The 27,977-nt window shown below is 45.9% G+C and overlaps 1 protein-coding gene across 1 annotated transcript; it reads right to left on the reverse strand.

Moving 5' to 3' along the window:
• Positions 1 to 869: 869 nt before the first annotated feature.
• On the reverse strand, positions 870 to 27,977 carry ABHD12 (abhydrolase domain containing 12). The gene is made up of 13 exons (XM_026081583.1): positions 27,907 to 27,977; positions 27,269 to 27,393; positions 23,665 to 23,770; positions 21,120 to 21,239; positions 19,026 to 19,056; positions 9,281 to 9,326; positions 7,231 to 7,360; positions 6,236 to 6,273; positions 5,990 to 6,069; positions 5,076 to 5,158; positions 3,815 to 3,893; positions 3,379 to 3,506; positions 870 to 2,934 (listed from the first exon to the last, which is right to left on the reverse strand). The coding sequence occupies exons 1-13, from the start codon at positions 27,975 to 27,977 to the stop codon at positions 2,895 to 2,897; spliced, it is 1,077 nt and encodes a 358-aa protein (XP_025937368.1). The 3' UTR covers positions 870 to 2,894.

The raw sequence follows: 27,977 nt of genomic DNA on the forward strand, positions 1-27,977 counted from the left end.
TAATTTGTTAAAAAAATTAATTAAAAGCCCCGTGGCCAAATCACCCTGGGGTTTTGTTTATTTTAGCATCCATAGATGCATGCAGTGGGTTGGTTGTTTCTGCCAGTCACACACTACCCCCATGTAGTTGACCCTGCGAGACCCTCACCCAGGCTTAGTGCTCCTGCTCACCCAGGCAGAGCCGTGTGCTGGGTGCCTCAGTGCAGTGACCACGTGTCATGTCCCTCCATGGCTAGCTCGTGCTGTTACTTGTGTCAGCCTGGTGCTGGGGTCAGCGTTTAACACCTGTAGTGCTGTGTAGTGCACCAGTACGCCCCTGTGTGGCAGCAACTCATTAAAACAACTACAATGTGTGTTGGTTTGGTTTCAACTGGGCTGACTTCGGCCTACCTTGCGCCTGTGGGTTCAGGTGTGGCCATGACACCCAATGCCCTGCTGGGCTTTCCCCGCTCTAGCTTCATGGGGGGGCACAGTCCCCTGCAGCTGGCACAGTGCTGACACCAGCATGCCCCCCCACCTGTGGCAGAGAGACCAGTCCTGCCCATGCACACTGGGTCCTGGGGGCTGTGCTGGGCTTATGGGGTCAGCTTTGCCCTGCCAAGGACATAGGGGTTCCCATGTGCAAAACCCTACAGGCAGCTCCTCTTCCTCTGGGGGGGGGGGCAGAGCACCAGCTGCAGCCAGCCCCTAGGAGAGCAGCTCACCCAGAGCAGGTAGTGGCATTGCCAACACCACCTGGCCAGCCCCAGCTCCCCACAAGGCTCAGCCACAACCTCCTGTCCCATCCCGCAGCACTGATGCCCCCTGGCTGGGGGGTGGGGGGGGGAAGACCCCCAAAAAACCCTCAGGCAAAACAGGTGAAGGCATAGTGATCAGCAGTCATTGCTTTTATTAAAACTACACCACTTTTTAAGATAAACATTTCAGTTTAATTTTCCAAGCATATCACTGGCCAAGTAACTGGAATGGACGTGTTGGGATCACCAACACCAGCAGTTCACACGCTGGCCCCTCAGCTCTGTCCTGCGGGAGGAAGGCAGCCAGCCTCTGCCTCAGGCTGTGCTTTGCCCCAGGCCAGGTACTGGCATGCAACAGCAGCTGGAACATGCAGGTTACGCCCCAGAGCCAAATAAGTGTTTCTGTTCTGTCAGTGCAATAAATATAAGTGCATCAAACATAATTTAAGTGGCACAGTTAGCTTATAAGTATCATGGGTCAGAAACCTCAGGGATAACCACACTATGGTAGAAGAATCTCAGTACAAGAACAAGCTACTGTCTGCTTTGCAACTAGCATGAGCCTGCAGCTATAACTTGGGTGCATGCTGAGCAGCTGCTACTACGTTGTACACCCCTGCATTAGTGAACAGCCCCTTCAGGCGGTACAAGTCACTTCTGAGCACTAGCAACTAAACCTACAGCACCTGGTATTGACTGATGGCAGTAAGGGCCAGGTCCCCAGCCAGACACCGTGGAGCCAGCACCCGACCCTCTCCCACCTCAGCGCAGAGCTCACCGGTGGCATAAACCAGCCCCTGCTCTAGGCGAAGCAGGGCAAGGACATCAGCAGAGCCTCTCGCTGCAAAAGAAGGCTCTTTTCCACTTCTGCCTCCTGGACGACGTGCTCTGAACACGGCAGCAAGATGGTCTGAGAAAGTGGCTATTAGAAGTGCCCTGGATGGCCAAGCCTTTGCTCAGAGCACAAATGAGCAGAAGGAGAGCAGAGGGGAAAGAAAGAAAAACATCCCCCCACCCTCCCCCCCAAAAAACAGGCTTTTTTTTTCTCCCCATCAACAACTGCATTCCACTGCCTGCTTTTAGCTACACAGAAACGCAGAGCCACCAGGAACAGGAAAACCCAACATAAGGAATTAAAAGGCAGATGAGGGAGGGGAAAAAAAAAAAAGAAGAAAGAAAAAGGCCCCTTTCCCATCCAAAGGAAGCCCGTGTCTGTCTGCACGCGTGCAAGGAGAATGGAAGACAACTGTTCCCACGTGCTGGGCTCACTGATCACGGAGAGGGGAGATCAGGCAAAAAGCAATCTCACGCTCTCCGGCTTAAATGCCCAAGTTTGCAATTTATCTATAAAAGTCACTTCAGTCCTAATCAAGAAGTGTATGTGAAGAAGGGGAGGAGTTTCCTAGAGGACAAACGGGTGGGAACAGGAATGATGTTCAGAAAGAAAAGTATACAGAAAAGATAAAAGAGCATTAATATTTTCCATTAAATACATGTTTGAAAAGGAAGAACAAAAAAAAAAAAAACACCTTTCATTTTATTTCCAAATGTGTGCAATTAGCCCAACACTTGCAACACACTGTGACTGAAGAGCTAAATAAAAATACCGCTCACTACCTGGATCTTCAGCGTGTTGTGATTACAGCCACTTAACAAAAAGGAAAGGCTAAACATGTATTTCCTAGAAAGAATAAGCAAGACAGCTGTGGTACAGAGACATGGAAAGAGCCATTTGCCTACAGCAAATGAGTCTATGTGATCCAAAAACAGCAGCAGTGTTTAAAGGTGAAAGAAACACCCTTGGTCCTGACACACATGTCCTAGGAATGTCTGTCCTCAGCAGCACCATGCCAGATTGACAAGGCTCTGTTGTGCTCACATTTTTTGCTTGTTTGGTACCGACTCCTGGGTTGTTTTTACTCCTCCATCTATATTCAAAACAGAAGCCCACAACTTCTCTTCTTTCTTCTACCACCACTGATGCTGGGAGTCAGGGTTGCCAAAAGGTGCACACCAGGACCAGCACGGGAATCCCTGGCCTCCTTAGTGCCAGGGGATGGAAGAATGGCAGACCAACCCATGGGGAGGAGAGGAAAGAAAAGGAGGGAGAGGGAAGGGAAAGAAAGGAAAACCTCTGTGCTGCCAAGCAGCCAGTCTTCACTGATGATGCTCATGTTCAGATTTTCCCAGGAATTCCCTAGAAAAGGGCACAGAACACAGCAGTGACTCTCAGAGTCTGAGCACTCACAGCTACAGGGAACAAAAGGGTCTGAGCCTTACTCTCGCCCAGTGACTCCCACCAGGAGAGGGAAATGCAAGCAGCAGAAGTAGCTGCCCTGCAAACAACCCCTCCAGAGCATCTGGCTCACTGCAGAAATGAGCCAGAGAGCAGAAGTGCTCCCAGCTTCCTGTGGTTTCTCTTCCCACAGCCTGCTTTGCAAAGAGCTGGAGCACTCTGTTAAAGCCAGCACAAGTAGCCCACCCACCCTGGAGGCCACAAGGGTTTGCAGAAGATCTGCTCAGTACAGGTGCCTGCTGAACATCTCTCTTGCTCCTGGCTGCATGCCACAGTGCTGCCCTAAAGCCACAAGCACCAGCCCCCACCCCGTGCTGGAAGAGACCCCGCCACCTGGGTGGTTACCGCAGTATTCGAGGTAGCTCTGGACTCCTGTAGATGTACTTGTGCCGGTAGCCGAGGTCTGTGTGGAACGGGATGAACTGCACCTTGTAGTCTCGGAAACTCCTCGACGTCGCGGCAATGTTGTAAAGCTGAGTCCGGGCGGAGGAGACATGGGAGGGGCACACGTCACTCCAAACCAGTAAACTCCCCTCAATCAGTACCCTGCTTACGAGTGGGTTATGGGCCCTGGCTTGACCAGGCTTGTTGGCTCTAGCTCAGTTTCACTATGATTTGCCACCCCCAGCACCACAGAATTTGTAGTCCCTTTGAGCTATACATCTCTGTGCACGTCCTCCTGCTGCTGTCTTTTTGTCTGGCTTTATACAACACGCCTGGGATGTTGTTCTAACCACACCGATCCGTCCCACCAGATCAGTTTACAGAGCCCCACACATACCTTCTTTCCCAGATGAAATGGTACCACAGGGTCATCCTCAGCATGAAGGATAAGCAGGGAGCAGGAAATGTATTTCACACTGTAAAACAGACACAATGTCACCAAAGCTTAGAAGAACTATTTCGCCAGACCTCGCAAACCAGAGCATTCAGGTTAGCTTTCTCCAGTGAGAAATGCACAGCTGGTCTATCTCAGATGGTTGCATGTGAGTGATTTTAACTGTGGGACTTAATTAGAAATAGAAGGAATTGTTCTTTAGGGAAGCCTTAAATTCCTCCCCTTCCCTGGCCATCTGGAAGCAGCTACAACCTACAAACCCCTGGCTGCTTTTCCAACCCCGTATCAGTTCCGTTGAGCGACACTGGAGCTCAGGCAGTCAGCAGCAGGTAGATTGGATGCATTTTCCTCCCTTCCCAAAATTACTTCTGCCACAAAGAGCTCCATACTGATGTCAGAGCTGGTTAAAAGAAATGGCATGCTAACAACTGCAAGGTTTCAAAACAGTATTCCATGCTAGGAAGAGTGGGCTGGCCCTCAGTGAGCTCCCAGGACTCTAACGCCAACACACTTGGATTTTCAAAGAAACTAATGACAAACATCTTGCAGGTCATTAACTGCAGTTTAGATCTCAAATGCTATTACCCCGGCACTGTTAGCTTGATCTATAGAAAATTAACTAGTGAAGAGCATCCTTGGAAGAACTCTTTGCTGTTCAGACCAGGGAAAAGTGGCTCACCCCACTGCAGAGCAAGGTTCCCAAATGTCCTGTTTGGTTTCGGTACGGGAAACCAAACTCAAAAAATGCTCAGGCTCTTGAACGGAAGCCTCAGTGAAAGCACACAATGTTACTATGCACACCCTGTACAATGTACATTAATAGTTATGTAAACGGACAATAGGCAGACCTTCCCAAACTTTCAGTGTCCCAATGCTGCTGTTTCATGTGTAATGTACATTTGAAAGGCAAATGTATGAGATCACAGATTGCATTAGCATATCTCTGGGCAGTTTCTATGCTCTCCTTTGCATCTCTCCTCATTAAAAAACAATTAAAACAGCTAAATCACAGTAAGAGAAAGAGCTCCACCATGCAAAGCTATGTTGCACCCATGACTACTAGAGCTGCTGAAATCCCTTCAGGAAGTTTGTTGCTTCAACAGCAAAGGAGTGGAGCATGCAGTCCCACGTATATCGTCCTTGGCGTATGCCCTGGCTCGCTGCAGCCATGACTGAAACCCCACAAAGAAGTGAGGGAACTCACTTCTCATCATTTGCAAATTTAATTCCACTTGTTGTGATGGGGTCAAGGAAGAACCAGTCAAACCCGGGGAAGTATCTGTATATCTGAGAAAAAGAGTTTGAGTTAGTGGCAGGCATCAGCAGGACAGTTACACAAACAGCAGGGCAGCACCGTCCCAGAAACATCCCTTGACTGCTGGCTAGGCTCTCTGCAGTGAGACAGCACTTGTTTCCACCAGCACCTTTTTTCATTCTTTTTTCAGGCCCATTTTATCAGCCTGCTCATGAGCAGGTGCTCCAGGTGCTTGTAAGGCCAAGGCCTCTATGTATCATGCAGTTGCCGAGAGCAATACTCCTGCAAGCTGGCTTTATCCCAGGGCCTCTCCAGCCTGGCCACATCCAATGCCCAGCCTGGGAGTTTGCTCAGTTCAGAGCTGACTTGCAGCCAGGTTGGATGGAGGAGATGGCCAGGGCCATGGTCACATCAAAATGAATTCCTAAGTGGCTCTGGGCAGATGCAAACAGGCCATGCTATGATGGGGCTGTGACCAAGGGAAGCCTAACTTTGCAATCACTTTTCTCACAGCCCGTGAGACAGCTTTCCACAGCAGGGAGGCTACAGCATGGACCAGGCTGTATGCTGCTGAGAGCCAATCCCTCTTCCCCTCCCTGCTCTTACTGCCCTTTCTAGTCCCAACTTCTGTCTTCTTTTGACAGCCTCTGCATGCGGCTCTGTACTGCTTATTGCACTGAAAGACCCTCTCGGCCCCAGGTCTTCCCAGCAGCCGCCTTGAAGTGTGGCTCTCTACTCCTGACTCTTACCAATACTGCTGCTGCCCCACAGGGCATGCAGCTAGCTCAGCTGCATCTCTGCCAAAGGTTAATTTCTAGGGGTCCAATTACAAGCCATTAGCACAAGAACCGCTGTGTACTTGCCACGGAAAAGGGGTGACTTCGTGCCTCCTCGCGTATGTTGGTGAACGGAGATTCCAGTATCAGGGCATCTGGGGGGGTTTCTGAAAAGCCAAAGGCAATGTGAAGTGCAATGGTGCAGACGGCCAGCACAGTCAGGGTCTAGTGCACGAAAGCGGCTGCTGCCATGGCACACCAGGGGCAGCCTGGTCATGACCGCAAAGCTGAGCTGAAACCAGGGACAGAAGAGCATCTGCTCTCCACACTTACCTCTCTCGCAGAGGCGCCTCACTAGATTTGTTGCAACCCTGGAAAGAAGAACAACAGGTGTTTATCCGGTGCAGATCCTTTGCAAAGCACCAAAGCCTGGTACCTGCTGCTCCCCAAAGATGTACAGCTTGGCTGCTGAAACATTGGCATCTCACACTGTTTAAGGTCTGGGCAGCCAGCCCCACAATGACTTGGGTCCCCATAGGTCCTGCACTGTCTACGATACCTGATTGCCTCAAATGGCATCGGGTACCTGCATTTAGGCAAGCGAACAAGCCCGAGGAAGCAGCACAGCACATAGCCACTCGAAAAAAATGCCATGAGGAAGCTCTGGCCCAGGAAGGGATCCTGAACGTGGGGAAAATAGAGAGGAAGAGCAGAAGCACAAGGCTTTGCCACCATGCTAAACACCCTGCTTTGTTTGAGAGGAGGCAATGAAGAGACACTGTCCTGCAATACCTCCCTGCCCCAGCAACATGTCTGCTGACAGCGAGGTGAGCCACAGCAATCTCAAATGGTGACCTGCAGAGTGCTAACCTCACAGTCATTCTTGTATTTGTTCTCCACTCCTCCCCAAATCAAGGGGATAAAAGCACATGCTGCCTGCTGAGCATTGTCTACCTCCAGACAGCAATGGAAGGGGAGGAAGGGGGAAAGGAAAGTTAAAAACATGCGGGTAAAGGCATTTTGGGCTTTGCCTTTGAAAGACACATACAGGCATAGGTTCACCACGGGAAGAGACCAGTGCGGTCCCACTTTTTTTCCCCACTTGCTTAAACAGAATCATATTATTCCAAGTGTGTATTTTGCAGTTCCTGCATAATCATTCACTGTCTCCCTTCCCACTCTGAGGAGTGCAAAGGAGAAGCTACTCTGCAGCAGTTATGCCACAGACTCCCAGCCAGCCCGGGGATTACAACGACCAGCATCTTTGTCCAAGGTCAGTGTTCAGTGTTTTCCAGGAGCTGCTAAGACCCCTGGGACCGGACGCTTACCCCGTGCCCAAGGAGTGTCCCCATATATAGACAGGGTTGTCTCCACTTCTTGCTTTAATCCAGTCAAAGACATGAAGGGCATCGTAGGTCATTCCCCTCTCAGACGGGCTACCTATCGAATCGCCCCAGCCTGAAACACAAATAGTCCCTTTAAGAATTGCACACACTGCCCAGCAAAACCAGCCAGCTCTTCCCATTGCGGGTTTAGTCAGTGAAATCAACAGCTGGATCTCCAACACTGCCATACTGCATTCCTGCACCTCCCCACCTGTGAGAGCCCAGCTCCCAAACCTTAGCTGCTTTTGCAGGCGTGTAACCAATTTGTAAGTGGATTCTCTAACTGCTGCAGAATTGGATGCTAGGTTCAAAACCCAAACATTTCACAAGGCAGTTGCAACGTCAGCTTGTCCACACTGTTCAGTCAATGCCCCCAAGCAATTTTGCACCCTCCTGATTGCTTTGGCTCTACCTCTCCCGCTACTGCAGTGTGACCTACACATCTTTTGCTGAGCAGCAAGCATACCCTATCCTTTCTGCTATCTAATAAGCAGCCACAGAAGCTGCTGCCAGCAGGACTGAAAAAAACCTTGCATGGCAAGCTCCTACAAAGAACCCTCTCTTGAATTCTTGATAAAGACGCGATGGGTGAATTTCTTTCCTGTATGATCAGTGGAATTAAACTGCAGCCATGGTTTAAATATTAAGAAGGAAAAAGACAGCAGCAGATGCTCAGCGCCTAAGGGCACGGAGCTGCAAAATGGTCACAGCTTCTGCTGGGGATGGTAGCAATGAGGTACCACATATTTCAGCTTTGCAAGAACTTAAGACTAGCCCACCATCTCTGGGAGACCAAACGGAACAATAATAAATAGGATTTCTATTAAAGGTACACATATTTGTGGAGCAGAAATAGCACTGTTTGTATAGTGGTACAAACAATCTTGAGGATTCCCTTTTAACTCTTGTGGATTTTTTTAAGCTTTGGAATAATTTTAGTAAGGAGATTCAGGATTTCTGCAAATGGCTTACAAATCAGAAATGTCTTCTGAAACAGCTAGTACAACTTCTCTGAATTGTCAATACCCCACAGCACATGGTTACGCCTCACTGAACAGCCTTGACTCATTTGTGTGATTTAAAGGGAAAAAGACTGACTTAAAATTGATTGCAGCCTGATCCTTTTTGCACTATTTTGTCCTCTTTTACAAGCAGCAGAGGCAATTCATTTTCCTCCTGTGCATAGCTACAGACATTCCATCATATGCAGGAATAAACTCTGAGGGACCATTTACTCTATGTCTTGTTATCTCATCTGTCAGTTCTAAAAAAGAAATGCAAGTTCAAATCCCTGTGCAACCTCAGAAAAGTCAATTAAATCATGCCTATAAGGCTACATCTACGTGGGCTTACTAGTCTCCAGGTGCGCACCTCAAGGATGCCTTGATGCCATGCTGTGACAGCATACAGACCAGGATCACCCTCTGCTCCTTAGCTCCCAAATCAAGGAGCCTGGGGTACAAGGACAGGCAAGAGCCACAGTCTCGCAAGCTGGACATTCAGGTCGCAGGGCCTGATGCTATGCCACAGCTACCACCCTGGCAGCCTAGTTGCACCCGTTTTCCAAGCTGCACACAGAAAGCCTCCATCTGTCAAGAAGGAATGAGCATGCTACCTCTTTTCACAGCAGCAGCTAAAGACTGAGGGCCCTCAGACACAACAGTAAGGGCAGCAAAGGTAGACAGCGTCTTGGATATCTTTTCAGCAACAGAAAAAACAGGGAAGACCTCGAAGCTATGCAAGTGCTTTGCAGAAGAAAGCATGGGCACTGGAAAGACATTTCTCCAAGCTCTTCAAAGCCCCATGGGGAAAAAGAAAAAGAAAAAAAAAAAACCCACCCACATCCAGTTAGCTGGCAGCAAGTGTTTATAAAACAACTGTTTGCTGAGATCAAAGTAGTTGCTTCTACAGAAAGGGATCACTAAAAGGTTTTCATAATTAAAAAACAAACAAACAAACAAAACAACCCCAAACCACACCGCACCCTACATACCTCGATAATCAAATGTGACTACGTGGTAACCAAGGGAGCTGAGAACCTGGAAGGGAGAGAAAGACACAGAAACCCATCACAAACCTGTCTGCAGCAGGCACACGCTTGCCTCAGGCCAAGATGCAGGGATCTAATTTATAATATTATCAGCCCAACATAGCGAAGTGGCAACTTTCAGCTTTTCAGTGTAGCAAGCACAGGGCTTTCAGTACTAATCACCTCAGGCTGCTGGTTTTACTCCATTTGTTTCCTGGTCCTCAGACTACCCTAGATGTCAGCATTACATCAGATGTAGCTTCACCCTTTAACAGTTTTGCCTTTAAGATTTGCACATATCTTGTGTCCGTTTCCCATACACACACTTTCAGGTTCTTCAGTGAAACAGTACAACAAGGGCTTCATTTAGCTTATTCAAATTTGCAGTTGGACACTACCCAGGTGAATATATGAATGCATCCCAGAGAGGTTGTGGAGTCTCCTTCACCCGCCTGGATGCGATCCTGTACAATGTGCTCTAGGTGACCCTGCTTGAGCAGGGGGGTTGGACTAGATGGTCTCCTGAGGTCCCTTCCAACCTCAACCATTCTGTGATTCTGTGCATAAATATTAGCATTACATATAGGAGGCTGTTTCAGGTTTCAAAAGGCTTAAATGCATGCAGGTAAAACATGCAATTGCTTTACAGGAAGATTTATGTCACAACCAATGGTAACCCTAATAAAATCCGTTAAAAGCATGTAAAGATACCCATGTTAGATCCACTTACTTGAAAAAAAAACTCAGTAAAAATGATGCTAGCATTCCAAGGTACCATCGCATGGTACGAATCTAATAGATCTACAGTGGATCGAAAAAAAAAAATCAAAAAGATTAAAGTGTTTTTGCTCTCATGGCCTCAGTATGATAAAAAAAATCTTAGTATTACATTATACTCAGTCTTCTAATGAACAAAAGGAAACACACCTGATGTAATACCAAGAATTTATTTCTAGCATACCTGAAATCTTTACAGCCTAGGTTATTATTATTAGCTCAGATCTAATTAGTGCAGACGAATGAAAGAGAGGACAATACAGAAAAGAGAGGGGTTTAGGTAAGCTGTCAGCATTCCCAAGTCCTTTGCTGGGAGGACTTACAACGGTGATGGTTTCTTGCTCCTCAGTTTAGGGCCAGTTTGGAGCTAATTTCCATACATTTCTGACATATTCTGCATCTTATGCTCTTCTCACTGATCTGCGACTCCCATGTTACACACCAGATTAGCTTACACAGTGTTTTTCACATATGTTGGACACTTGTTCCCTTTGTTACCCCTAAAACCAATTTTGCCAAGCTCCCAGGTCTGCACACCTCTAACTGACTGCTGGAGTCAGAGCCCTGGGGTCTCCAGGGCCAGCTTGTGCCCCCCTCAGCTGCACTCCTACATCCCCATTTGCAAGGTCTCTGTTGTCATACCAGGCCTGTACTCCCCTACGCTGCATCACTGTGCTGGGTCATTAGTACTTCATTTGACACAGTAACTATATCTGTAACTTCTATTACATAAAAACCTGTTACTATTAATCATTACAGTGATTTTCTCTATATATGCTCTCTGAGTGAAAATTATCACTGTTTATATTAAAAATTACAGCTATACCACATGATTATACAAAGCTCAGCAGAAGGAAAACCAATTAGCCAGCAGCCACCTGGACATTAGACAGTTGCTGTTATGGCTAAACCAGCTCAAACAGTGCTCCAGGAAGCTCCAAGACAATTTCAGAAAAGGCCTGACAAGCCTCAGCCTCGTTACTAGCAGTGACAATACTATATTCACTGGGCTACAAGGCTGCAATCGTTTTTTGACAGTCTACCAACTGCACTGCCACTCAAGTCCAGCCGGGATATTGCAAACTCTCCTGTGGCTCAAGGCACCAGGACTGAGCAATGGATTTTCTTGGAGGCGTTCGACCTTTCCTACCTCATCTTGCCTCATGATGACCTGCACAGGACTGAGGGCAGTGCATAGCTCTTCACTGTGATGTGTAGCCATTATGCAGTTGCCAAGTGTTTGATTTTATAGCCAATGCTGCTTGCCCAGTGAATAAAATCACCCTAATGATTAAGATGACAAGTACAGGATGCAAAGACAACTTCACAACTCCTGTAGCTGTAGCAGACCATTCTCAGAGGGACTGCAGCCAGGTGCAGTGCTCTGTAGTTTGGACTACAACCTTAAGGGCTCATTGCACCAAAAGCTGGACTTACAACAAACAGTTAGGTGATCTGGTATTAGTTACATTTGTTTAAAAAACATCCCTAATGGTACTAGGACTATCACGGCTTACAACTAGAATTACACCTGTCAGCTGAGTGTTCCTTCTACAGGTACAGTGTGACTTTAACCTTAACAGGTTATAAACATATTATCAGGTAGAATTATACATAATCAGATTAATTTACAACAATGTGTGGACACACAGTATGCACACAAATACACCTGGATGTTATGCAGACAATTAGAGACCGATAGGAAATGGAGAACAATTCCATAGTCCCACCAGGATCTAAATGGTCACCCGAAGACAGAAAACCAGTACCTTCACATATACATCACATACTTTGCCCTGCTGCTTGCATCGAGCTCACCCTTCCTCCAATTGGCTGTTTTACTTCTTGGCACTACCCATGGGGTTGCTTTACCCTGCTACCCCTCTTCTGATATAGTTTCCCCCACTAAGGGATATTTGGAATTTAGAGTAACAGATGCAACTGCAACAGCTTCCAAGTCACTCCTTTCCTCAAAACTCCTTTGCTTTTTGCTATTCAGGTTTATACTCACAGACACTTACTTGAATGCACGTTACTGATTACAGAGTTCTTTTTGCAAAGGGAAATTTGGGAGTGGAGAGCTTTATTCTTCTAGACCTTCCTGGCACAATTACCATCCTCCAGCCTGGCTGGTCCAGATCGTCCCTTGTGTTTCCATATGAACCTTCTTCATCAGGACTCCCCTTACAAGCTGCTACAATCCCCTTTTCAGCTTTGTATCCGTGCTGTCAGTTCTGGTCCCTACCTCACTGTGTGAGATCAGCCCCCGCAGCAGGATAGCATCATTGTTCATCCCAGGTCACCATTCCCACAGCAGCTCTGCTTTCCTCCACCTGAATATGCAACTTCTCCCTCTGTCTGTTCTTCCTGCAAACAACCCTCTGGCTCTCTCCCTGCATTTACCTTCTCAGAGCATTGGCCTGACTTGCACCAGCCACCTCTTGCACCTCCTAGTTGGCTCTGGCTGCCGCAGAGTGTTCAGAGCCATACATCAACACCAGACAAGTACTCTGGCTGTCAGACCAGAGGAGAGCTACAGGCTCCCTCAATGGGAGCAGCTTTGGGAGTGAGGAAAGTTTCAAACCCAGCACTGAGCCCTTGGAGGGATGCCCCAACATCAAAGGGATCACACTAGTCCTTCTCTCCATGCTGGTGACCAGGATGGGCACCAGACGTCTAGCCAGAGCACTTTCCAGCCCACCAGCCTTTCCCCCAAGCTTCCCACCGGCCGGCTTACAGCCAACACAGCATCCATCCCCCATTTTCCTCTGCTTCTGTAAGGCTTATGAGTAGGCTAGTTTGGCCAACACCACTAGCTGCCTTCTTCAACCTCCTCCTTCCCATTGCCCTCCCCATGGCATTTTGGCCAGGCAAGATGGGACGCCAATGGGAGTTGCAGCATAGTTGCAAGGTGATGGCCACTCTGTAGGCCCCAAAACACAGGCACAGTGGACCCTGCTTTCAGACTCACATGATAAGAAGTTTGGAGCAGTCTAAACCATGCCCGGGTAGGCAGAAACAGCACCCACATCTGCATGCACTGCAAGACACGTGGCCACCAAGCTCTCTCTCCAGAGCTCAGGGACAGCAGTCAGGCTGACATTCCCCTAGGTCAGCAATGCATTTCTGCCAGGTTGATGTCAGCCCAGTTGCCCCTGGAAGAGTCCTGCTGGTGGCTGCTCTAGTGGTCTGAGAAGCACAAGGAAAGAGTGAGACAGTGGATGCCCAGGGTAGAGCCCATGCTCCCCTGCAAAGGACAGAGCAGAAGCCACCCCAAAAGGGACTGATAAGGGAGCTTGAAGGGATTGCTTCCCAGGGAGCTATGACAGGCAGAGCAAAGGAGGCAGGTGGAAAGACAAATCTTCATAAGATGATGTTTCTCCAGTGCTTTTGACACTTGCTAGCACTGGTGGAGTGAAAGAAGCTAGATGTGTGATGCCACAGCCAGAAGCACGAGGAAGGGACTGCGCTACTTACAGTGAGGAGGCGGGCAGCCAGCCTGGCTGTGCAGCCACTGTGTCGGACCTGCCAATCCTCCTAACAGCATCCTCCTGGGCAAGGAGAGATTTCCCAGGGCCCAGGGAGCACAAAGACCAGGAGGATAAGTCTGCACACCTCTTACAGGAGGTCTTGCAGGGGTACCAGTATCACCCAAGCAGAAAACAGGATCATGCAAATGAACTGAACAAACATCCAGACAGCAGGAGAGGGCCAGGAACAGATACCAGTTGCATGGAGCCACACAGGACACATTCCAAAGCTTTTGTGGGGCTCCCTGCACTTGGCAAGCTCAGCTTGGGCTTCAGCACATCACACTCAAGTAGGTCCTCCAGCTTTCCCCAACCCCAACATGAGTCTGAAGTAGCAGCACTGTCCTGCCTCTGACTCCTACTGCTCAGCACAGCCAAGAGCAGCATGGAAGCATCCAAGACAGCAGCCATGTCTGGAAAGAGCAAGGAGTTCCCTAAAAAGGGATGGGCATGGTGTGATGCACCTCCAGCCAAGCTCTTCTCTTGATGCTGAGTCAGGGAGCTGGATGCCATGAGGCTACGCTAAGCAAACACACTCAGTGGAAACTAGGAGATGCAGCAACTTGAATCTGTATGGCACCTCTCCCAGCCAGCCACTCCTACCAAAAGCAGTGGCCCTCTTACAGCAGCCAGCAAACAACAGGGCCGCCCTCAAGACACCCCCAAGCACAGGACTGTGTCCAGTCAGGTGTGGAATATCTCCAAGGATGGTGACTCCACAACCTCTCTGGGCAACCTTTGCTCTGTTATCCTCACAGTAAAAAAGTATTTTCTTATGTTCAAGTAGAACTTCCTGTATTTCAGTTTGTGCCCACTGCCTCTCATCCTGTCACTGGGCACCGCTGACAAGAGTCTAGCCCCATCCTCTTTATACCTTCCCTTCAGATATTTATAAACATTGATAAGACCCACCCTGACCCTTTTCTCCAGGCTGAACAGTCCCAGCTCGCTCAGCCTTTCCTCACATGAAAGATGCTCCAGTTCCTTCATCAATCTTTGTAGCCTTTCACTGGACTTGCTCCAGTAAATCCATGTCTTTCTTGTACTGGGGAGCTGTGACAGTGTGCTCCTCCCTCCCCCCCCGCCCCCCAATGTGCTCTCTCCCCCTCAACGTGACCTCCCTGTAAACAGCACGTATGCAGGGGGCTAGTTGAGCATGCGTCAACTAAGGCCCGTCTAGTATGCAAATATGACTATGAGTCAATCATCTCCCCCCCCATAAACAGGGGGCGGCCCAGAGCCCATTGAGCTCTCCTGCACGGCAGCCTCTCAAGGTTACTCCCTGAGGTTGAGAGAGTTTCCTTACCCGTGACAGATCCTCGGTTAGTGATTAATAGCAGGCTGAACTTTTGCGAACTTCACAAAACTTTGCTGAGTTATATCTTTGACTAATTGCGCACATAATTCCTTAGACATAAACCGTTGACTAAGTCTGAGACTAGGACTGGATCCAGCTGCACCTAGGCTCCTCTCTGAAGGAGTTTAGAAAGCAAGGGGGTCCAGTCTGAACCTCGTGACTCAACAGGAGGGTCTCCGTTGCACATGCATCTGACCCTGTCCTTCATGCACTAAATAACTGAGTGAACCTTGCCAATTGAACCTCATTAAATCGTTCTTATTTACGATTGAACTTTGTTAAGTCGCTATCTTACTGCAATAAACGTAACGCTGCTTCCCTCTTATGAGTGAAGTGCACCACTCCTTTCGCAACAGGAGCCCAGACCTGGACACAGTACTCCTGATGTGGCCTCACCAGGGCTGAGTAGAGGGCAAGGATCACCTCCCTCCACGTGTTGGCAACACTCTTCCTGATGCACCCCAGGATACCATTGGCCTTCTTGGCCACAAGGGCAGGTTGCTGGCTCATGGTGAACTTGTGGTCCACCAGGACTCCCAGGTCCTTCTCTGCAGGGCTGCTTTCCAGCAGGTCAGCTCCCAGCCCATCTGGTGCAATACATTAGGAGGTTATTCCTCCTAACCTCAATGAGGTTCCTCTCTGCCCATCTCTCCAGCCTGTCGAGGTCCCTCTGAATGGCAGCACAGCCCTCTGGTGTATCACTTACTCCTCCCAGTTTTTTATGATCTGCAAATTTGCTGAGGGTGCACTCTGTCCCTTCATCCAGGTCATGGATGAATAAGTTGAGCAGGACTGGAGCCAGTACTGACCCCCTGGGCTACACTGCTAGCTACAGGCCTCCAGCTAGACTTTGCGCCACTGATCACAGAGCCCTCTGAGCTCCACCATTCAGCCAGTTTCCAATCCACCTCATTCTGTTCATCTGGTCTGTACTTCCTCAGCTTGCCTATGAAGACGTTATGGGAGACAGTGTCAAAAGCCTTCAGGGTCAAGGTAGACAACATGAAAGCTGCTCTCCCCTCATCTACCCAGCCAGTCATTCCAGGCTATCAGGTTGCCTCCTCACAGCACATCACTGTTCAGTGGCACAGCCCATATACCCAAGCCTCCTTTCCCTAGCAGAGGGCAGCCACAGAGGTGAAGAGCAGGGACAAAGATGAAGGTCACCTCATATCTTTACCATAGGGAAGAGCTGATGGAGCATCGCCACTCCTGCACCCATCTGACTCAAAGCCAAGATGTAGTCAAGCCACTTGCAGAGGCCAATACATCCATGGACCTGCTGAGCCCTGACCACAGATACTGTCCTGCTGTTTAGCTCCAGAGGCATCTTTCTCCATCAACGAAGAGGAGGGATGAGGCTGACCGGGAAAAGCAGAAAAAGCAGCAACAACTGCCACTACCACCCTCACAGCCTCCAGAGCTGGAAGGTGTCCACCTCAACCCCGCACTTAGGGCACAGCTCTGCTGCTTACAGGGCAAACAGGCCAACCACCCCTTCACATGAGACCACGTTGTGTTTCCCTTCCTACCCTGGCACTAGGCAGCTGCATTTTCTGAGAACCCACTTCCCAAGTGGGAAAACAGACATACAAAGCAAGACCAAGGTATCATGACAGATACACAAGAGGAAGAACTTCCACCACCAACATCCGATTCCTCCTGGTGAAGAACCTAGACAACTGATGACCAACTGTAACATCGCTGCCTGAAGCCAATGACCCTGGGAGCATCCCAATCCTGTGCCCTGCATTAATAGCCTCTTCTGTTTAATTTTTTTTTTACATCAGTATTTTACTATTTTTTGTCTTGTTTTGCACCCTTAGAATTAGTTCAGAAAAAGTCTCAGATGAAGCTGGTAAGATTTCAATTAGCTTTACAGATAAGGTGCATTTCCTTTGGCTCATAAGAGGATTTTTAGTGTAACAATGCCAAATGCTCGTGCTTTGTATGTAGCAATTACTGAAGTCCTTGTAACAATGTCCTACTGCTTCATGTGCTGCCACAGAGTTCAGTAACCTCATGCAATGGGCAACAGAAGTCTGTATCAGCTCTCCACTATCACAGCACATCAGGGTAACAAAAACCAACAGCTTCTGTGCCAAAGCCTCAATGTTTTTAAGTATGGTTTGCAGAAGAGCTTGCTGTAGTCTGTTACTGACAGTCAAGGTAGCTAGGAGAATGATATTCTTGTTGGTTTTAAAAGGTTTTGACTTACAGTGTTCAAAGCATAAGTAATTTGTATCAGCACAATGATCCTGAATATATTAGGAACCATGATATCTGGACAACAGGGCTTGGGCAAAGAATAACTGGACATGTGTTCAGACTAGAGGAAAGCATGCCACTCAAAAGCTTGCAGCTGGTTACTACTGCATCACCGCTTCTCCTGCTGGCTTCCTTCTAGTCACTGCCTTCAGACAAAAATCCACTCAGGTGAGAACCATTTCAGACACCTGCTGCTCACAGACTCTCTGTGCAGCAGTGACACAGTCTCAATTCAGTGCTGCTGACTAGAAAAGCTGTTCACACAAATCGGTCCCTTGGAGGAGAGTGCTGGGAAGAAAGGACAGACCTCTTGTGTTATTCCTTTCCTTCTGAGCCTCTTCTACAGGAGTTCCCTCTGCTGTTTCCAGCCTACAAGCAGCACCGGCAAAAAGGACAGTATTCCAGCCCATTTCACTCTGCTGCAATAAGCGCTTAACCAGAGTTTCTGGCGTGATCCTAGCAAGCACAAAAAGTAAGCGCATGCGTGTGTGCGTGTGTAACTGACTGAAAAAGACAAACTATGCAACTTGTCTATGTTCAAAGAAGCAGGAGTACCAGGCCCAGGATCAGAAACCTTGGGTTCTGGTAAATGTGTTTTCTCTGTGTGCGTGTACATATACATACAGGTGCTCACAGTCTTTGAGTACTTTGAGGTACTACTTTTGCGCAGACAAAATCCGAAATAATTCTCTGCCTGTCTTAAGCAGCACAAAATGCATTGCAGTATATGCTCATCCCCAGAAAAATGACTAACTAGGTCACCATATATATGACATTCTCCTCAACTGTCAGGTGCCAGCTTCCTGCAGTTTAGCAGGTCCTTTGTTCTTAGGGGAAAAGAAACAGCCACCTGCCTCCCTGGGGCTGCCAAACAGCATTGCCTAAGTGACCTGAATTAAAAAGACTTTGCTGCAGGAGAGCTCGCATAAGAAGTTGTATTGCAATCAAGCTTTTCAAGTGCCAACACTGACACAAGTTATAAGGAGAAAGGAATGACATCTAAATCCATAGGAAAAACACGGACTCAACCAGTCTGAAATGAGCTGACAAATATAATTATAGCTCTTTTATAAACATGTGATATGAGACCAAGAAATTGTGTGTAAGAACTTCAGCTGACATAAGAGGGTTTAATAAAATAAATGACTACAAAAGCAATTAGGCAAAACACTAAGAGCAGCCAAAGTAGTTTGTTCTCATGTAACACATCACAGTGCTGTACCTGGAAAACTTTGTTTTTCATGTGAAATCTTTGGCCCTTGAGATGGCAGCCACTGTACAGACACACCATGCCATGGGAAAAGGGGGAAACCAAGGCTGAGTCTTCCTACCCTTGTGCCAACACAAGTACTCCCATGCAGCTGCCACATTGAAAAAAGTCCTACATCTTCTGGATTGACAAAAAAACACCACTGGGCATGAAAGAAAACTGCTGAAGACCCTGCTGCTGAATCAGATCCTTTCCAGAAACCATCTCTGTTACCTCTGACAAAAGGCACTGATGTATGTCAAATGGAAGATGACTTCCCAGCACTTGACAGCAAGCAACAGCAAGTAAAAGACCTTTCAATCACCCTTTAATGCAGGGAAGGGTGTGATGTGAGATACTCACTGCTTACAGACCCCCTTTTTTCCTCTGCACTCTTCAGATGTAGAGGAGGCAGAAAGCCTCAGGCTATCTGCCTGTTGGCAGTGAGCTGCAATGGGCAGTCTACTTAATTCTGCACATTTCTGACGCGTTCATGCAGCCACTTGGACAGCACATGCAGCTACTTACCTTGTAAAGCTCCACACGGTGATCCCCTCCTCTGGCAAAACCGATTCATGAAGAGAGGAGAGAGGAGGAAGAAGAAGAAGAAAAAAAAAAAAAGAAAAAAAAGTGAACATTTAAGCTTCCAGAGACAGATTTTCCCATTGCACCACGTCTCTAGTTAAACACAAATATGCCAGACAAACACTGTAATTACTAATCAGTCCTAACCCCATCTTCTTCCTTGTTACTCCCCAACTGCCCTCCCAAATGGGAAAACAAAGCCGGAAGACAAAAAAAAAAAAAAAAAAAAAGGCCCATCTAATTCCATCCAGCCCAATTTTAATGTCAATTTATCCCCATAAATCTTTTTTCACTGCAGGTAAAGATGCCTTTTTCAACCAATCTGCCTTTACCAAAGCCTGCAATACATCCACAACAGTCTGCCCCTGTTGGCTTTGCAGACCCTGTGCTCCTGCCACCAGCACTGCTGCAGCAGGTAACCTCTCTGAGGTGAGATGCTCCCAGCAGACCTCACCACGTTAACCCAAGCAGCTGGCCCTTGGATTGGAGCTTGCCTTCTCACCTGGCTCTGAGCACAGGGACAGAAAGGACACACATGTGCAAAAGACTGAGCAGAGACAACTGTTCAGAGTTGAACACTGGAAATAAGTCCAGGGGAAGATTCAGTCTTCACGTTTTTTCTCCATAAATTGAAATCTAGATGCAATGTGACATGGCTAATCCACACTCAAACTTTAGTCTAGTATTGCAAAACATGAAGTGTGTATGCAATCCATAGGTCAGCAATTTGTAACACATGGGGGAGCCAAGAAATGAATCTAATCAATACACATGTAACAAAGGTGCTGGTCCCAATCTACCACCATTACAGCTGCAGAATAGCTTCCATTAGTATCATTTGCTACACCCAATAAAGGCAAGAAAAATAAACTAAGCAGTTTGTGAAAAATAATGCAACCATTCAATTCAGCCTTGTAATACATTAGCACAAGACAACAAGGCCAGTCTCCAAAGCCCAGTCTCTCATGTATTGCCTGACTCACAGTGTGCATCTTCCAGGTTATGTCTGTTGTACCAAAGAAGAACACTACTAGGGTAAGAATTTAGGTGAAAAAGGGTGAAGTTCCTGTGATGTAAAAAGCTAGCGAATGTTCACTACCAACAGAGCTAAAACAGAGTCTCTTTGCTTTACATCAGAGACTGTAGGTGTAGAAAGGATGTGAGAGTATTTCAGCAGTGCTTCAGCAGCTATACTCTTGCAGAGTATCTACAAGAGGACATCAGCTTCAAAAGAACACTGCAACAGCACTCAAAACTCAGAAAGGGGCCAACACTCTTGAAAGATGCATATTGGTAAAGAAAAAGACCACATCCTAATAGCTAAACTAAAGCACTGCATCACGCAGAGATGTGACAATAAGAACATGATTTTGAGAAACATCCAGGAGGTTTTACACTGTGCTAATAGTTTTTAGCACCTGGAAACAAAATGCAGAGAACCTGCTTCTCTAGCTGGTACCTATGGTTATTTATAAAATGCTCCTCTTCCAGACAAATGTCTTGTACATACACAACAATAAAACAAATACATATCACCTTCCTCTTTCCTTCTGATTTTCCTTCCTCTTTCCTTCTGATTTTCCTTCCTCAAAATGTCTTAACTACTAAAATAAACTCATGAAAGCAAGCGGAAGGTTTATTCAATGCATGTAAACCACGCATAGGGAAGCACTACCACCTTTCCACATCTTGATTCAGAGATGATTATACTGAAAAGAAGTACTTCTCCCTACTTGATCCAGTGAGTGTCACAGCCTCCTGCCATTCTGGCAGACAGAGGATACAGGAGGAAAAAAAAAGAAAGAAAAAAGAAAATATAGCAGTAATACATTAGCAAATCCCACCGCTCTGATAACTGCAATAAATCTATTCTCACATTGACTAAATGCAGGGAGTTTCCATTTCTTAAAACATACTTTTCTCTTAAAAGACAGGAGGAACACCAAGCTGCTTTCAGATTATTTTATCAATGTGTTGAAGCTGTGGCAAGCCAGGAAAAGACAGCCCATAACAAAGCCGTCGCTGTTTGTGCCTCACCTTGTTCCCGCATTGCCATGCAAGTAAAGGATTACAGGATGGCTGGAACCCAAAGCATCTTCAAACCACAACTGGTCCTTCCCTCGTGCATTCTTCCATAAGGCTGCAGGGACTGTGTGCCTAGATACAGAAGGAAAAAACTATATTGCCTTGCTGTTACTCAGTGTTTTCCACTCAAATTTTTAGTCTCTCACACACTGTCCTTATAAAAATACCATGCTTAGCCAACAAATGGACAATTTTAAAAAGCCAGTAGCTCAGGTTATTTCTACATTTCCACCTTCATCACCGTTACCTTCTAAACTCTGGGCTTTTTAAGTGAGCAGGTACCAAACTTCACAGGCAAACCCAAAGCACAATTACTAAACTTCCTGCTGTTTTGGAGAAAGAATCTCAAATCCTTCACCTTTAATCCTCAAGGTCATCCTCAGTTTTTAACAGCATTTAATTACTTCAGTTGATAGACTTGCACACCATAAACAATTTTCACACCTAGGTCAGCAGATGTTCAGAATGATCACTTAAGTCAGTTGGTTTTGAAAGGACATTTGGTGAGTAACAGGCATGGCTGACTCTACAGCAATTTGAGGAAAATGAAGTGATGCTAGCCTCATGCATTTTATTTTCAGACAGCAAGTTCTTGAAGGTACAACATTTCCACTAGAAAAAAATAGACTCTAGAAGAGTCAGAAATGTTTAACTCATGATTGTTCTTCTGTAGAGTATATACCTGGGCAACTTGTTAAAAATAGTTCAACATTGGTGGAACGGAAAGAGAGAAACAACAGACTAAAGAGAAGACAGGAACTCAAATCAGGTAGTTCCTCTAGAAGATAGACACTGAGAGCAAGTACATGCCCACAACAACCTCAAATTGTTGAGAAGGGGACAGTTTACTGCTGTCAGAAATACCTGAAGTACTCATATGACTTTCTCCTAGGAAGGAAGACAAACCCCATCTACCATAGCACCTTCCCCCCAGACTTAAAGTTCAGAGGACAAATCACCAGGGGGAAGAATGGGTGTGCAAAGGCTACTTGGGTGCATGCAGCCAGTAGACAAGGAGTTTGAGGAGGAAAAAATCCGCAATAGCTGTGGGGCTCACGACTTCACTAAACGATCTGCCTCAAAAATTTTGCAAGCTCAAATAGGACAAAACAAGCTGATGACTTTGTTATAGAAGTATAGCGAACATAAAATCCAACACTGGCCTACCAAGGCAAACTCCAAGCTTTTATAAAAACCTCTCTAATAAGTATCAAGATGAATGAACTCTGAATTGCCACCAAAAGCAGGAAGGCCTGTTTTGGTAAAGGTACACAGTATACATGTGTAGAGGAAGCAAAATAAAAATCAAGATTTGCAATCTAAAATTATTCAGTAGCTTAGCAGATAAAACTGTAATTGCCCAAGTGAAAATATAAGCCATGATTTATCAGTCTATCCTGGAAAGACTGAAGTTCCAGCTTCTAAAAATGTCCTTCCCCGAAATTCACTTATAGGGAGGAACTGTTTTTATGTTGCAGGCTACCACTGTCCCATTCAAAAGGTCATGTACCCTCAAGTCAAGACAAGACTGAAAACCTCCACTGCATTACTGAACACAGACAGCTACACGCATATAATTACAAACTCCAAATCCCATTGCTCGCACATCTAACTTCACTGGCTGTATTAAGGAGCAGCCTCTTTCCATCCACACCTGACAGGCTGTCTAGCCTTTTTTTCAGTTGTTTGCTGCTCTTACATACATCTTGATGCTGCAGGCACCTTCTCTTCAAAGGTAGCAGGAACTTTTCATGGTTTTAAAACTCCTGGTGTTGAGATGCAATAGATCACCAGAAAAAGATATGGAAGCCAGTTTGAACTGGCCTAGTAATACTGAAAGTACTGAAAGTGGAGAAAGAACCTGTCATCTGAGCTGTAGATCCTAGTAACAAGGAGCTAAAATGAACTACTCTTGCCTGGGACCAGAAATTCTTCTTTGTGAGGCATGAATAACAAGCAAGGCTCTAACACTGTCACTTGTTCTGTTAAAGAGAGCAAATGGAGTGTTCTTTTCTCACCCACTCTCCAGAACCTTACATATGTTTTATACACAGAATATTCTTCCTCCTACCCTGAACACTTTGATCCTGTTTTCCCATCTTCCCACATGTTTGTTTTGCAAAACAGAGTACGAACAGCAGTTGAATGACAAAACTCCTAATTCATTGGGTCTGCTCTGATCTGGAGGCATGAACTTTTTAGCAATTAAGAGCAGTAACCGTTGCCATTCCAAGCTATGAAGTTTCTCTGAATGTACAGGTTTTCCAATTGTGTTTTATGTGCCAGTGATTTGAGTTCAAGCAAGCTCCAGAGATCTGCATAGCTTTCAACATCAACTGTGTTACTTGGCAGAGAAAAATACAGACATCCGCAAATAAGAGCAAGCAATGGCTGTCACCATGCTTGATCATGCAAGAGTGGATATGCAGGCAACAGTGAGAGCAAAGAGGGTGACTAAGGATGCATGGCACATGCTGCGTAGAACAGGTTTCCTTACCAGACTCCAACGGTTACACCCTCCTCTGGCTGCAGATAATAATTACAGGTGTGGTTTAAACCTTGATCCTGTGGTCTTTTCAAGTCAATGAAATATGGGACCCTCACTGGAAAAAAAAAAAAAAAACACAAAGAAACAAACAGAAGATAAAACATTTTAATTTTTACCTTTATTTTCTTACAAAACAGCTTTACCAAGGCACTCGAGAGCTCTACAAACTCGTCCACTCTACTGGAAAGATCTTTCTCTTTCTGTGTGAAAGGATAAACAGGCAACAGCTATGACTAAAATATAAACCTCAACGAAAGCAAGGTAAGAAGACAGAAGCAACCAGCACAAAAACAGGGAGCAGGCTAAAATTAAGGTATGAGGGAGACAAAGTTTCCTGTGACACATACTTAACCATCTCTGCCCTGTTTGCTTTGTACAACTTCCAGACATGAGCCAGTCACTCCTGTTGCATTAGTGGGATAGGTTCATTGATTTGACAAACCTTTTACTATTTGCATCAGAGCTGTAATGCAAGTTAGTGATGTGACAAACTCACTTGGGACAAAGAGTACAGTCCAAAGTTGTAATGTGTTTCAAGATGACAAGTGGTTTTACAGCCTCTGTAATAATGCAATCCAAAGGAAATATTACATTGCAGTAGCAGACACCACATTGTTATTGGCATATAAGAGTAAGATAAACTGTGTCAAATACTGCCCTCCTGAGCCTTCGAGGAAGAGGTGCAGCTTGTTATCCCTCTCTCCGGAGACTCTCAAATAACTGCCCATCTTTCAGATGTCACAGCGTTTAAAAGAGGTCATGTTACACCAGAAACTTCATCTCTTTGGGAAGAGATCCCAGAAAACAAGATGAGTCCAGCTCAGTTCATTCTTCCAAATGCTTTATTTTTCCAACCTATGCAACACACAGTTGCTCATTGCTTGTTATACTCAATGACTGATACATGAGCAGCATCAGGAAAGTCAAACATCTGTTTTAAGTTTTCAGCATTTTGTTTCCCATTGCTTGGTTCACAAGCCACATCTTACAGATATGGTGTGATATGTTAAATGAAGGCTTAATCTAAATGCCTGCTTTTCTATCACCATTGCTGTACTGCCTTTCTAAGCAGCCTCTGACACATGCAGGTAACGAGAGAGATGCTAGAGACACCTACTGACAGGATTAAGCAGTTTTAAGGACTCTGGTTTCCCACTTATTTGGGCTTTTCCCATAAAATAGAGGCCCACTTCAGCAGAACCAAAAAGTTTGACTCCTTGAAATGTAGTGAAATAATAATCAACATGCCAAGTCTTGCTGCTCTTGACAGAGAAACACCGCTAATGGCAGCTAGTCAAATCTCACTTCACTTCCCCAAAAATATTGCTAAGCATTCCACAAACATGAAAACCAGGCAGTCCACTCAACAAATCTGGCCCCTTAGGCAGATCTATATTTCTTGTCTAAGTTTGCTTTGCTGTTATGCAAAAGCACTGATCTTTTTTAAAGGTATTTGTTGATCATCTTGACCCCAACAGACATGAATGTGAAGGAGTCTAAAACAAAGTGTGCACATTGCCACAGACCCGCCAGCTCGCTGTGCTGTCACAGCAGATCTGGGTGGCTCTCTCACAGGGGTGGCAGATCCTCCAAGAGGAAGATAAAGTCTGCGGTTGAGGTCTGGACAGACGCACAAGTCACTTCTAGCAGTGCTCTGGGAAAAGTATTCAACTTCTCTGTTTCTTGATTTTCCCATCTGCAACATCTGTTAAGACTTTCTTGCCAGATAGAGATATTACAAAGATCCAAACATGAACATACCAATGTTACAGTGATGGAGGCCAGGTAAGCATCTATATTAAGGCAAGAGAAAGACAGAAATACAGGCAATTTTTATATATGGCATCTGTCACTGGCATGGTCCATGTATTCTACACAAACACACACACATGAAAACAGATCATCATATGGGTAAATATCACATGGAGGGTTATTCCAGTAGCACGTTTCAGAGCTATTTCATATCACTTGTAGCACACATCACATGACACAAAACACAGTTTACTAGTCATACCGATACACTAAAACTGATCTGTTCTGTATTTGTGTTTCTATAAATCTCAGCTTTCTGAAGACTTTTGGCAGTCACCACAAGAGACAGTTTGCGATCTCTTGCAGCGTATGCCTGTGTATCATATAAAATGGAATAAGAGACTCTGCACTATCCACAAGAACAAATCTAGACATTGGTCCAGTTGCTAGCAGCGGGAGCGTGGCTATTGATTCATCTGGATGCCTCAAGAAAAAATGGAAGTGCTTTCCTGAAGCTCTGTACTACCATTTTGGAAACAAATCCCAAACTACATGAACGGGGGAGGAAAAAGATGGCTGGAGAGTGTGGATTTGTACTCAGGAGGTTAAAAACAATACGACAAGACTAAAGGAGAAGTGCCACTCTCCAGTCAAGCAGAATTACTCAAACATGCCAGTGTGCTTCTAGTAAGTGTGCTTCCTAGGAAACCGTTAAGGCAAATAGTTCGTCATGGGAGGAAAGCACAGAAAAAAGCTGACTGCCATTATACAAAGGAGTGGGGACAACACTGGAGTGGTAATGGTGCAAGGACCACTGAGAGAGCATTACAGGACAACTATGTGGTCACTCGGGAATAAAAAGAGGTTGGAACTTCAGAGGGACTCAACGAAGCTACGCAAGGGCAAATTAAAATCGTTACTGACAAAAGCAAGGTGATGAAAATGGAAGTAACCTCCACATGTTATCCAGCTGTCAGCTCTGACAACCAAGGCACAAGAGCTGGAACCGTCGAAAAAGTACACTCGCACACTTCACAGTGGCCGTGAAAAAGCATTGAAATATACAGAGAATGCAGCCAAAATGATGCAAGTGATATAAAAGCAAACATATCTACCTGGTCCTCCTAGCCCAACCTTAACAATCCAAGGATGAGGTTTTCCAAAACTTCATTACAAAATGGGAGTAAGGTTGAAAAGACAAATTTAGATTGCAAAGAAATGTCCCTCGTACACTGATGTTCCCTCATTTTCCATCCTGTGGATGCTCAGGCCTTGTCGGGAGCTGGCCACCCTCTGAGCCAGCGCACCAGATCAACTGCACGGATGGTTTGACCGAATATAAATGCTAAACAGGAAAACACTAAACCTGACTGTGTGAGTGGGCTACCTGGAATTTTCTTCTGCCCCAGCCAGAATATTCTCCTAAAATGCTTTCAGGTGAAGAATTGCTGTCTGGAAAAATAACGCACTGGATTTAGTTTCACTTGCTTGCTCTCTATTCACACATCTTTATTAAACCCTTCAGAAAAATGCATTTGAAACGTTGCACAGCTTTCTGAAGGAGACTTTCTGCTGAAATTTACTGCAGTTTAGTCTCTCTATTTAGACCAAAGACATACTACAAAGACTATTAGGGCCACAGAAAACGCTCTGAAGCCCATTATTTGGGGAACTCGCAACATGTGAAAGTTCCTGTTCTTCAAAAGCTGTAAACATGCAGGGGAAAAGAGCCACAGCAAATGAAAGATTAAAACACTCCTCCCCTCACCCTTCACCCGTCCCAACATACTCAGTCACTTACCAAAGTTTAGGAAGACCAGCTTCGCCTGAATAGCAGGGCAAAGTTTTACTAGAAATGGGATGGCTATGTACACTCCCAACAACCAGATTAACAACCTTCGCAATCGGAACCATAATCCGTAACGCCTGTATAAAAGGGAAAAAAAAAAATCTCAATACAGCAGAAGTTTTATGAAGCAATTTGCACAATGATCAGTGTGCTTGGTGCATTTGAAAACCTGGCCATTTCATTTATTCTTTAAACAAAACTAAATTTCAAACTGTTTACGTAGCCTCAGCTGTTTGAGAAAAGCAGAAGCAACCAAACCATCAGCTGATGATATGCAGCCTAGGAAAAGGGAACAGAAACTCTCCACTGATATTTTAAAAAACTCTGTAACAGCTTTTTTTCTGCTGATTTTACAGATTTCAGGATCTCTGGGAAAACGTATCACACAGTGAAGACCTTTGTCTCCAAAGAGAAGTCTGACCGCATTTCCCATTTAAATCACTATAAGTGAGATTTTAAGTGAGACCTTCATAAATTTTGATGAACTACTTGTAATGAGACTGCCTGATCCTACACTGATAAAATTACACATGACCTTATGTACAGACTGGAGGAGAGGTTATACCTTGTCCAGCTAAAAGGATTCCTACCTTTCGATGCCTTGCAAAGCAAGTTTCTCTAAGTAATAAAATACCAAAAGATTTCTTATCTGTGGCGTCAT

Source organism: Apteryx rowi, unplaced genomic scaffold (genome assembly GCF_003343035.1).
Source record: "Apteryx rowi isolate R43461 unplaced genomic scaffold, aptRow1 scaffold_555, whole genome shotgun sequence".
Taxonomy (NCBI): Eukaryota; Metazoa; Chordata; class Aves; order Apterygiformes; family Apterygidae; genus Apteryx; species Apteryx rowi.

Bases quoted from the DNA above. Each gene is read 5' to 3' on its own strand.
- ABHD12 (XM_026081583.1), bottom strand. From the start codon at position 27,977: ATGACGCCACAGATAAGAAATCTTTTGGTATTTTATTACTTAGAGAAA. The intron at 23,771-27,268 runs GTAAGTGACTGA...TTTTTTTTCCAG, and splicing joins GCTGGTCTTCCTAAACTTTG to TGAGGGTCCCATATTTCATT. The intron at 19,057-21,119 runs GTGAGGCACAAA...CGGTTTTGCCAG, and splicing joins CATGGCAATGCGGGAACAAG to AGGAGGGGATCACCGTGTGG.